Source organism: Myotis davidii, unplaced genomic scaffold (assembly GCF_000327345.1).
Source record: "Myotis davidii unplaced genomic scaffold, ASM32734v1 scaffold663, whole genome shotgun sequence".
Taxonomy (NCBI): Eukaryota; Metazoa; Chordata; class Mammalia; order Chiroptera; family Vespertilionidae; genus Myotis; species Myotis davidii.
The window spans coordinates 6,285,212-6,295,700 of record NW_006295816.1 but is presented as its reverse complement, the minus strand read 5'-3'; the positions used below and the strand labels follow the sequence as shown (position 1 = coordinate 6,295,700).

General features: G+C 52.4%; 1 protein-coding gene across 9 annotated transcripts in view; it reads left to right on the top strand.

The window, feature by feature from the left end:
- The window catches only part of TRAK1 (trafficking protein, kinesin binding 1), a 135,310-nt gene that overhangs the window by 93,542 nt on the left and 31,279 nt on the right, over positions 1-10,489 (top strand). For all 9 annotated transcript variants that reach the window (XM_015568392.1, XM_006770528.2, XM_015568395.1 and 6 more), the window contains 5 exons: positions 4,704-4,820; positions 5,585-5,685; positions 6,579-6,687; positions 8,981-9,059; positions 10,052-10,182. In XM_015568392.1, the coding sequence (XP_015423878.1) occupies positions 4,704-4,820; positions 5,585-5,685; positions 6,579-6,687; positions 8,981-9,059; positions 10,052-10,182 (537 nt within the window). The remainder of the gene's footprint in view (positions 1-4,703; positions 4,821-5,584; positions 5,686-6,578; positions 6,688-8,980; positions 9,060-10,051; positions 10,183-10,489) is intronic.

Sequence of the window (10,489 nt, the reverse complement as noted above, 5' to 3'; positions counted from 1 at the left end):
GAATTTACCTCTGGGCAAAGCTTGCCTCCTCCCCGGTTACCGAGAGGGTTATTCCAAGGGCTCGTTAGTCAGTCACGCTTTTTATCCTAAAATTGGTGAATGGATGAGTTAGCTGCCTGTGTGGGCGGCGGGGTGCTCTCCAGCTCCAGGTTGTGTTCATTGGTTAAAGGGGCTGAGCCGCACACGTCACCCTGTGTTTTCAAACAAAGCCTGTCTGGGAAGAGGGAGTGAGCAGTGAGAATGAGTCCACCCAGCTACCTTTCCCGGGCACTAAAAGAACCCATTCCTTAATAGCTTATCTCCTAAGTTATTTAGTTGTAGTCTTGTCTTCTCGCCATATTTGATATCCAGTGGTCATTTCCTAGCTGCTTCCCTGCATTCAGAAGTAAATGTTGTTGGCTGGTGGTAAGAAATGGAAGTTTTTTCGTTCTTATAATTTTCCAAGAGACACGCGGCCAGCCTGCCACCTTAGTAAAGAGAAGCTAGAGACACTACAAGAACTTTTTTGTTGTTGTTTTCATTTTGTCTGTAACTATTTATACTAGAATGTCTTGCCCTTTTATTCCCCCCCGACCCCCCCAGCAGAGTTTTCTCTATGTTCCTATAAGGATTAGGTTTTTGGTGCAGAGGAGGTGAGAGCTGGGGTCAGTGGGGCAGGGCTGGGTGGGGACTGGGGTGCAATGAGGAGGGCGAGGGGCGTGGTTGTTGAGCTCCCGCCCACTCGCTCTTCTTCCCCTTCCTGTTTCCTGGTCCTCCTGGGCTCTGGCCTCCCCCTGCTCTCGCTCTGCCTTTCCCAGCTGGTCTTCCTTGTTACCGTTTCTGCTTGGCTTGTTTGCAGTGGGATGTGTGTACAAAATGTGGCTGAGGCGGTGCTTGTTGGAACTCTGCAGCTCAGAGGTGTGGAGAAGACACAAACTTTACCCCACCCTCAGGGTTCCTCTGGCTGGCCTAGTAACCAAGTAGACGTGCGACCGATCAGCAAGAGAAAATAACCCAAGCGAATACCGACCTATGCATGGGAATCCCACATACACGAGAGAGTCCAGGACCCCACCTGCAGGAGAGGATGGGAGACAGAAAGGGACCATGGACATACAAGACATCCTGAGCTAGGACGAGCCTGGGTGCTTCAAAGGGTCATTGTCGGATGAGAAGAAGAGCAGATGCTTAGTAAACAGAAGCTTGTCCTGCACTTAGTTATGTCAAAAGAGGTTACCTCTCATAACCTTTTACTGTGGGCAATGCCCCGAATGTAAGTTCTAGATAGTTAAGGGAGGGGCAGGAGTTGCCTTTAGCTCAAAACAATCTGCATACTGCAAAGGCACGTCTTGGGGTGACTCGTTCTGAACCCCTACGGTTGCATGCTGGAGATGCAGAACAGTGAGGCAGCGAGCCAATGGGCATGAAGCCCCTGTTGGGTACACGTCTGAGGACTTGCTCTAGTAGTAAAATCGAGTAGACTTGAGTGAACTTGGTGGAGACCACACTTCTAAGGGACATGGACTTGGTGTTGCAGTGTTAGCTGAGTGTCCTCCGGCGGAAACCACTTGGACTACAGCCTCTAGACAGGTAGGCGTGCAAGTTCCCTCACACAATCCCTTTGGGTCCTTTCCTCCAGGTGCCAAACAGGCACCACTGTTGAGTCTGAGAAGTGATCCAGGGCCATTGAGCGAGGACCCTCCTTGGTAGACACTGTAGCCGGCGTGGATGCCTACGCAGAGATGAGCATCTCAGCTGAGTGGGCAGACTCACTGGCCACCTTTGTCCCATGGGAGGGAGTGCTGGGGAGACACAAATTGTGGGAATGAGCTGGGGTATTCACGGCTCACTTCACGTGACACCAGGCTGGCTTCTGGGACAGTGGAGACAGCAGTTACGGGCCTTAGCACCGTCAAGGACCTGGGTCGGGGGTGCAAATCCCTATCAATCCAGAGTCTTCCCAAATTACACTTTGACCTCCAGTCATTCAGTGGAACGCCTGTGATAAGCCAAGGGAAGGCGTGCTGCTGTTGCACGGAGGAGTTCGGTGGATGTGTAAGCAGTTAGAAATGAAAGCTACTGATTTTTATTTATTTACTAGAGACCCGGTGCACGGACTCGTGTACCAGTGGGTCCCTTGGCCTGGCCTGCGGGGATCAGGCTGAAACCGGCAGTCCAACATCCCCCGAGGGGTCCCGGATTGCGAGAGGGCACAGGCCAGGCCGAGGGACCCCACCGGTACATGAATCCGTGCACCAGGCCTCTAGTATTCATATAAGATCTTTGGTTACTCTCTTCCCACCCTCCACTCTACCCTCTTCCCCACTTTCCTCTGAGATTCATCAGTCTGTTCCATGTTTCCGTGCCTGTGGTTTCCGCTCCTGCGTTGAGCGTCTGCCCCCTGGTGGTCAGCGTGCATCATAGCTACCGGCCAGTCAGCCAGTCGCTTAGGCTTTTACATATATAGATTTTTTTAATGATACAAGTCAATGAATCATTAAGCTGGAAGATTTTTTTCAAGAGTATCTCAGCTAGTCTGCCCCTCTGCCCTCCTCCATCTGACAGACAACCGGGCCCAGGGATGTTCCATCAGAACCCGAACTCTCACAGTTTCAGAGTTGAACAGTTCACCTGCAGCAGGTAAACTGTGGACCTGTACCCGCTGTGAGAAATGCACCTTAGGTTGTGGCCCAGGACTCACATAAGTACATACATGACAAGCAAAAGCTTATGTGTGAAATCGTACCCTTATTACGTGGAAGGCACTTTGGTATTTCATTTCTGCGCTGTTGAATTTCTTTAAACCAAATTGTCAGCTGCCACTACTACAGTGACTCTCAACCTGCTCCAGGGTTATTGCCTGTCTTTGGAGAAAGCTAACCTGGAGTGTGCCTGATCCTCACGGAGCGGGGACCTTGACCTGAGGCCGCGTCGTTAGTTAATAGCCGATCAGAAGCTACGACTGACTCCTGCCCAGCTTTTTTTTTTTTTTTTCATGATCTTAACTACACGAACCTAAAAATAAAAGGCTTTTCAAAGTGAGAGGCAAGAAGCATTTCTTTGAGATTTTAAAAAACAAAGAAGAATAGCTATTCAGGAAGCACTGATTTAGGCAGAAACTGAAATTATGTTCCAGTTTAGGCGTAGTTATGAGAAATGGGGACAGTTCCTTCAGTAGAAGGAAGACACTCTTATTGGTGCAGAAAAGCTCACATGGGGATGTTTATTCTAAAGAAGGGTTTGAGTTGCCAGTCCAGTCGTCCGTCAGTTCTGTTGTCATAATATCTGCTTGCTTGTTACCCTGTAAACAGTTCTTTGGGACACGAGGTTACCTAGGCTCATTCTAAAGGGCATTGTGCCCTGTTTGAACATCTCAGAGGTTTGAGGCATGAGACGTGCAAGGCAGTGCCCCTGGGGTGGCAGCTCCGGCCCCATCTTAGAGTGGCTCCGTTTACGTTGTGTTTCTTAACAACTACACGCTCCCATTCCTCTGCTCTTCACGCCAGGTGAGCAGAATAATTAGCACAGGCTCCTGAAATCATTTCGTTCCCAGAGGCCTCCTCCCCTTGCCAACTGCCACCTAAACGTGAGCAAGTTGAGTCTGACCCCGTGGCCAACAGCCCCTCCGGCGGGCTCAGGGAGTCTGCTTCTGGCGATGGCGGCCGCCCACTGTCTCCACTGTCGGACCCTGGACAGGCCCCCCAAGGCTTTCCTCGGCGTCCTGCTCTGAGAGATGGCACCAGCTGAACCAACAGACGCTTCTGTGTCAGGGACACACCGCTGAATCTGAAGTAGGGCAACTTTTATGCCTTGTTGCTCCAACTGGAAAGTATTTTAGAAAAATAAAGCCTTGCCCGGCCAGCGTGGCTCAGTGGTAGTTGAGCATCAACCTGTGATTCAGGAAGTCATGGTTCAATACTCGGGTTTCCGGCTCCATCCCCAGTAGATGTGCAGGAGGCAGCCGATCAGTATATACTCGGGTTTCCGGCTCCATCCCCAGTAGATAGATGTGCAGGAGGCAGCCGATCAGTGATTGTCTCTCATCGTTGATGTTTCTCTCTCCCTCTCTACCTCTCCCTTCCTCTCTGAAATTATATATATTTAAAAATAAATAAGTAAAACAAAGCCTAAGTAGATTCCCATTAAGTAAAAGAAACATGTTGCTGCATTTCAGAGTATCCGGAAACATTTTTGTTTCATAGGAGGCAAGTACAAGGAACCGGGTCAATTCCAGCTTAACGTGTGTCGAAGAGGCTGCCTCCCTGCTTCTTTCTATACTTGGCTCTCGCACAGAAAGTCTGGAATTTCTGGGTCCATTCATTCATCCAGCAGGTGGCCACGGGGTGTTTCCATGTGCTGGTACCTGGCAGTACAGGTAGCCCAGCCACAGGCCTCCCGGAGAGATGGCTATCAGATGACTACACGAATACCAAAAGCAGCTGCAGAGAAACGTTCTGGAAGCAGGTTTTTCCTGCTGGAACAGGGACTTGTTTTCATCAGATGTCAAGGTTTCCTTCCAGGGCCGGGGTCCGCGTAGCTCCTGCAGGTGGTGTGGGCAGAGTGGACACCTCTTTGAACGGGTGTCCGGTGCTGGTGAATGGATGGTGAATTATTAATCCTTTTGTCATTTCTAAATGCCCTTGTTTTCCTCCGTGGGCTCCTTCGGGATGTCTGAGTTTTTTTTGTTTTTTTTTAAATCTCTGCTCTCCCTCTGCCTTTCGCAGAAAGAGCGGGATTTAGAGTTGGCTGCTCGGATTGGCCAGTCGTTGTTGAAGAAGAACAAGACGCTCACTGAGAGGAACGAGCTGCTGGAGGAGCAGGTGGAGCACATCCGGGAGGAGGTGAGGAGCCGGCGCCGGGGCCACAGGCACGGTCCAGGGTGAGGGAAAGGGTCCCATTCGGAGAGGCCCCCGGGGGCTCGCCCAAGCCCTGAGCCCAGAGCCGCCTGCTCTCGCGTGGCCACCTGGACACAGACGCTGCCTACCTGCAGCTCCTGTTCACTGTGTCTCCTGCCCACAGTGGGGCCTCGTCTCCCATTTGGTAAGATGACCCATGTCTCTGGGCATTTGCCCAGCTACTGACTTGCTAAGCTATCTGCCCCCAGACATTCTAGAAACTTCTAGTCCCCTCTCACCTCTTCTCCATACCAAAGTAAAAAATGTAAATTGAGGCAGAGGGATTTTTTGGCCAAAGAGTAATTCATTATATTTTTCTCAAAGAGGATGAAACGTAACTGTTTGTTTTCTTTGAATAGAACAAAAATCATTTACAGGCCTTCACTTTTAAGGAGGATCAATGTATTTTTTTTATTGATTTCAGAGAGGAAGGGAGAGGGAGAGATAGAAACATCAATGATGAGGGAGAATCATTGATGGGCTGCCTCTGGCATGGACCCTACTGGGGATTGAGCCCGCAACCCGGGCATGTGCCCTGACCTGGAATCAAACCGTGACCTTCTGGTTCAGGTCGACGCTCAACCACTGAGCCACACCGGCCAGGCTAAGGAGGAATTTTTAAAACGCTGTCACTGAGCAGCAGGTGTTTGAGCACGAGTGGGGACGTGGTCCTGTGTGGGGAATGAATGACGGGCCGGCTGTTTGTGCAGGTGTCTCAACTCCGGCATGAGCTGTCCATGAAGGATGAGCTACTCCAGTTCTACACCAGCGCCGCCGAGGAGAGCGAGCCCGAGTCCGTGTGCTCAACCCCGTAAGTCCTTGGGGTCCGGGGTCACAGCACAGGCTGGCTGCCGCCCATGTCCTTGGAGCTGCCTGGGCAGGGTCGGTCACCTTCTCCAGCAACGCAGGTCAGCCACTCAGGCCTCCTCCGACCAGGCACCTCCCAGTGCCTGGCACAGACCGTGTCACCATTTCAGTGGGATGTGGAAGGACAGGTTTTTTGTTTTCCTCTAACTGGGCCTTCTTGTTCATTTGTCAGTTCAGACTGACATGGCCTGGCATGCTGGTAGGTGACAGAGTGGGCTCTGCTATTAGGGTTCTGAAGCCTGAGGTGCTGTGGGGGGACCTGGGGAACAGGAGGTGTGGGGGCTTCTCTGAGAGTCTGCAGAGCCTCATGTTAGCGGCATGAACTCAAAAGCCGGATGGTCTGAGTTCAGTTCTCGATGCTGTGGCTTCTTAGCTGTGTGTTCTTAGCTAAGTTACTTAACCTCTCTGTGCTTGTTTCCTTATTTGTAAAATGGGGATAATAAGACTAGCACTTAGTTCATAGGGTTATGCGCATTAAGTGACTTAATACCTGTATTTGAAACAGCAGTTGGCACCCAGAAGCGCATTATACATTATATATTATACATTATACATTAAACTCCCAGGCATTCAGAATTGTGTGGGCTTCAGATAGAGCCCGTTTCCCTGAATTCTGAGACAACGTGACAACTATGAATTGTGGACAAGGGCTGGGTTGTAAGTCTGAAGTGGGAACGAGCCTGTGTGTCCTGGGGGTGCGGGAGCAGCCAGATGGGCCACTGTCACGCCTGCTCGTGTCCCGACGCCCCTGCAGACGGGCTGTGTGCCTCCCCGTGGTGCACCGGGCGGCGGGGGGAGTGTGCCTCTCCCTAGAACACGATCTTACCTTCTCCCCAGGTTGAAGAGGAATGAGTCATCGTCCTCAGTCCAGAATTACTTCCATCTGGATTCGCTTCAGAAGAAGCTGAAGGACCTGGAAGAGGAGAACGTTGTACTTCGATCCGAGGTGGTGTCCGCACCCTGCTCTTGTCCGCTCTTGGGGTGGCGGCCCTGTCCACCTTATCTGCCCTTTTCAAAGGTTCTCTGTCAGAACCACCTGAACCTTGGCTCATTCCTGAGCTGGGTGTTGCCTCCCAGGGCTGGGGCGGACCTGCTGGTGAATTATGCAGCGTGTGGAGGGGCAGGGGTGGGTGGCAACCCATCCCCCTTTGCAGGGTAGAAGGGGATCTTTCCAGGGTGTTCTCCAGCTCTCCGGGCATGACGTGGAGGCCCAGTGTGAAGGCCTCGTTTTCCTATCCCCCCAGGTGACACCAAACAGTACCCGAGGAAATAGTGCCTGAGAACTCGGAGACACATTTCTTAGTTGAGACTGAGCAGACACACACTGGGAACTCCTGCTTCTGAGGGTCCCTAATTGGCTGGGTTTTGTGCTCGGTACTTTGCCTGCATTATTTTTTACTTTATTTATTTTTAAAAATATTTTTAGTTGATTTTTTTTAGACAGAGAGGAAGGGAGAGGGAGAGAAACATCGATGTGAGAGCGAAACATTGATTGGCTCCCTCCTGTACACCCCCTGCCAGCGATCGAGCCCATAACCCCCTGGGCAGGTGCCCTGTTCGGGAATGGGACTGGCAACCGTTCTGGGCACGAGACAGTGCCCAGCCAGCGGAACCACGCTGGCCAGAGCTGCCTTGCTTTTTAAAAATCTCCACAGCAAGGCTGGGAGCTGCTGACTTTGCGTCTCATTTCCGTTGGGAAGGCAGGACCCCGGCTGCCGGGACTTTTGATTTCCCAAGGCCGTGCACGTCAGTGGATGACAGACCCCAGATGTGCAAGTCTCCGTGACTCCAGACCCCACACTGCTTCCCCTCACCCCCCGTCTCTATCTAGAAACGCTGCAAATTCAGTATTTTTTGTCTTAAGCATCAGTGCGTCTTTGCTTGCTAGCCAGAGGGGTGGTGCAGCCTGTCCATCAGGCCCTTGTTTGTCAAGTCTGGGCTGATTCTCACCTAAGCTGGCTCAGCCCTCTCCACACCCTACCCCCAAAGCTCATCCAATAGGGCAGACCACCCGTCACCTTGAACTTGCCCACACGTTGGAAACAACCTCATATCTGGGCTGAACAGGACACTGAGGCATGAGGAAAGGGTCACGCTGTCTCAGAAGTCACCTCTTCCAGCCCCTCGTTTACTGAGCGGTTGTCTTAACTCTCTGCCAGCCAGTGGCCCAACCAAGACTCGCTCAGTGCTCCCCATTCTGAGTCTGGGGCTGCCCCTCCCAGTGTCGTCTGCCCCAGGTAGACACTAGTCCCGGGTAGGCACACAGCAACGACCCCTCCATCAGAGTCTTCACCTAAAGCAGTGGTTCTCAACCTTCTGGCCCTTTAAATACAGTTCCTCAAGTGGTGACCCAACCATACAATTATTTCCGTTGCTACTTCATAACTGTCATGTTGCTACTGTTATGAATCGTCATGTAAATACCTGATATGCAGGATGGTCTTAGGCGACCCCTGTGAAAGGGTCGTTCAACCGCCAAAGGGGACCCATAGGTTGAGAACCACTGACCTAAAGCAACCAGGGAATCTGATCCCAGCCAGAGTCCGCTGCCCGTGCCCCCCCCCCGCCCCCGGCTTTCAGGGGGGTGGTGTCTCTGTGGGGCCGGGACCTCCTGTCTAACTGGGGTGTCCAGATCTCCAGCCTCCCACCTTGTTAGCCGGGAGCAAGCTACACCTGGGATAGCTCCTGGGCCTCTGAATTTTACTGCTTTCATCTCGTACCTTGTTTTTGCTCAGCGGAATGCAAGAGATTTAACTCCAACTTAGTAGAACCTCACAGGACAGTGCCCAGCACATAGTAGGTGAATGTGTTAGCCATTCTCCTTGTGGCTAGCCTTAGAACGCCCATGGTAGGCAGAGCTGTGCCCTAGGCACTTTTTGAGGCACAAAGGGGTTCAGGCTGTGAGCCAGGACAGACACAAATGAATAGACAGACAGACTGGACCCAAGGATGGCTCGTAGAGTTTTGGTGACGCAGGGTGTACAGCTCCCGTGCGCATGGCTTTGAGGGGCGCCCTCTAGTGGTACGTTTTCCAGCTTTGAGAATCTGAGATGCACTCACCAAGGAGGGGATTCAGATGGACTTTCTGTATTTGAGGGTGCAGCAGGGGACAGGTGGGGAAGTGCCGAAGGGTGACTTCCCAGACCCAGGTGAGCCCTTGCTCCAGGGCCCAGCCTCGCCTGCCCCAGCAGTGCAGGTGTGAATACGGGGCCTCTCACCTGGCCCTTGTCCACACACAGGCCTGCCAGCTGAAGACGGAGACCATCACCTACGAAGAGAAGGAGCAGCAGCTGGTCAACGACTGCGTGAAGGAGCTGAGTATGTCCCTGGCCCTCGCCCCACTCCTCTTCCCTCTTCTTTCTTTCTGCACCTGCCCGCGTTATGAGCACACAGGTTCACATCCCCTGACCAAGTCCAGTCTCCCTGCCAGCTGGGGCTCAGTGGCGTTTTCCTTAAAACTAGAGGTCCCCCGGATCTTCTGTGGCACCCTCAGGAGTCACCCTACTTGTGAGAAATTGAGGGCTAGGTTGTCAGCCGTACATTGTCTTAATTTCTTGCTGGTATTTAATTTTAATTTTGTTTTCTACCGGAATTATTTTATTGGTCAGTTAGGTATAGCTTCAGAGTCCTGTGTTGGAGATAGGGAAGAACTGCTTTCTAGTCAGCTGATTTGTGAAAGTTGAGGCGAGAGTTCTTTTCACCCTCCCCATTGTGAGTTAAAATTAGACAAAGCGGTAAACAGAATATTTTGAGTTTCGGCAACATCCTAAGTAAATGAAACACACCCTCTGTTCAAACCGAGTGAAATGAGTTCTGGCTCTGGTTGTGGGTGGAAAACACCCGAGGGGTTGCGTTGGGCACGTATTTCCTTTCCAGAGCAGGGGTGACGGGAGTTCCTGGGAATATAAGGACTTGTTCACGGGTGGAGAGTGGGTTTTGGCCAGACACACCTTGGTATGGGTGTGGCACCCCCTGGCTGGCTCCAGGAGCCACCTGATTTCCTCTGGGGAGGCAGCCTTGGTCAGCGGGTTAGGCCCTCACGGTGAGCCCGGGAGCCACAGCTGGGAGCCAGGCTCCCCCTCATGGCGGAAGGAGCCAGGGGGGGCCGCTCTGCGCTGCTTTACCATCGAGCAGAACGGGCACTGTCAGTCCCTTCTTCATATGCCCTCTTTGCTCCCCACCTCCCCGCCCCGCCCCCATCTCTGAATAGCGGGGCTTTCCCTTGTACAAGCCACAAAGCAACCATTCTCTCTCGGTCTGCACGTGGGGTTTTCTGACTTCGCCTTGTGCTGGTTGCTTCTGGGTCGAAGGGGACGCCAACGTGCAGATCGCCAGCATCTCGGAGGAATTGGCCAAGAAGACGGAAGACGCTGCCCGCCAGCAGGAGGAGATCACGCACCTGCTGTCTCAGATCGTGGACCTGCAGAAGAAGGCCAAAGCGGTAAGCCGCCGCTCCTCTGGCCGACACCGGGGGCCGCTGACCCAGGAGGCAGTGCCCTTCCTTTCATCTCTTAGGAGTGGCTGCCTTTTGGAGAAAGAGCTTAGCGCATCGGTTCTCGACCTGTGGGTCGCGACCCCTTTGGGGGTCGAACGACCCTTTCACAGGCGTCCCTGAAGACCATCGGAAAACACATATATAATTACATATTGTTTACAGTAGCAACATTACAGTTATGAAGTAGCAACGAAAATAATTTGATGGTTGGGGGTCACCACAACATGAGGAACTGCCTTAAAGGGCCGCGGCA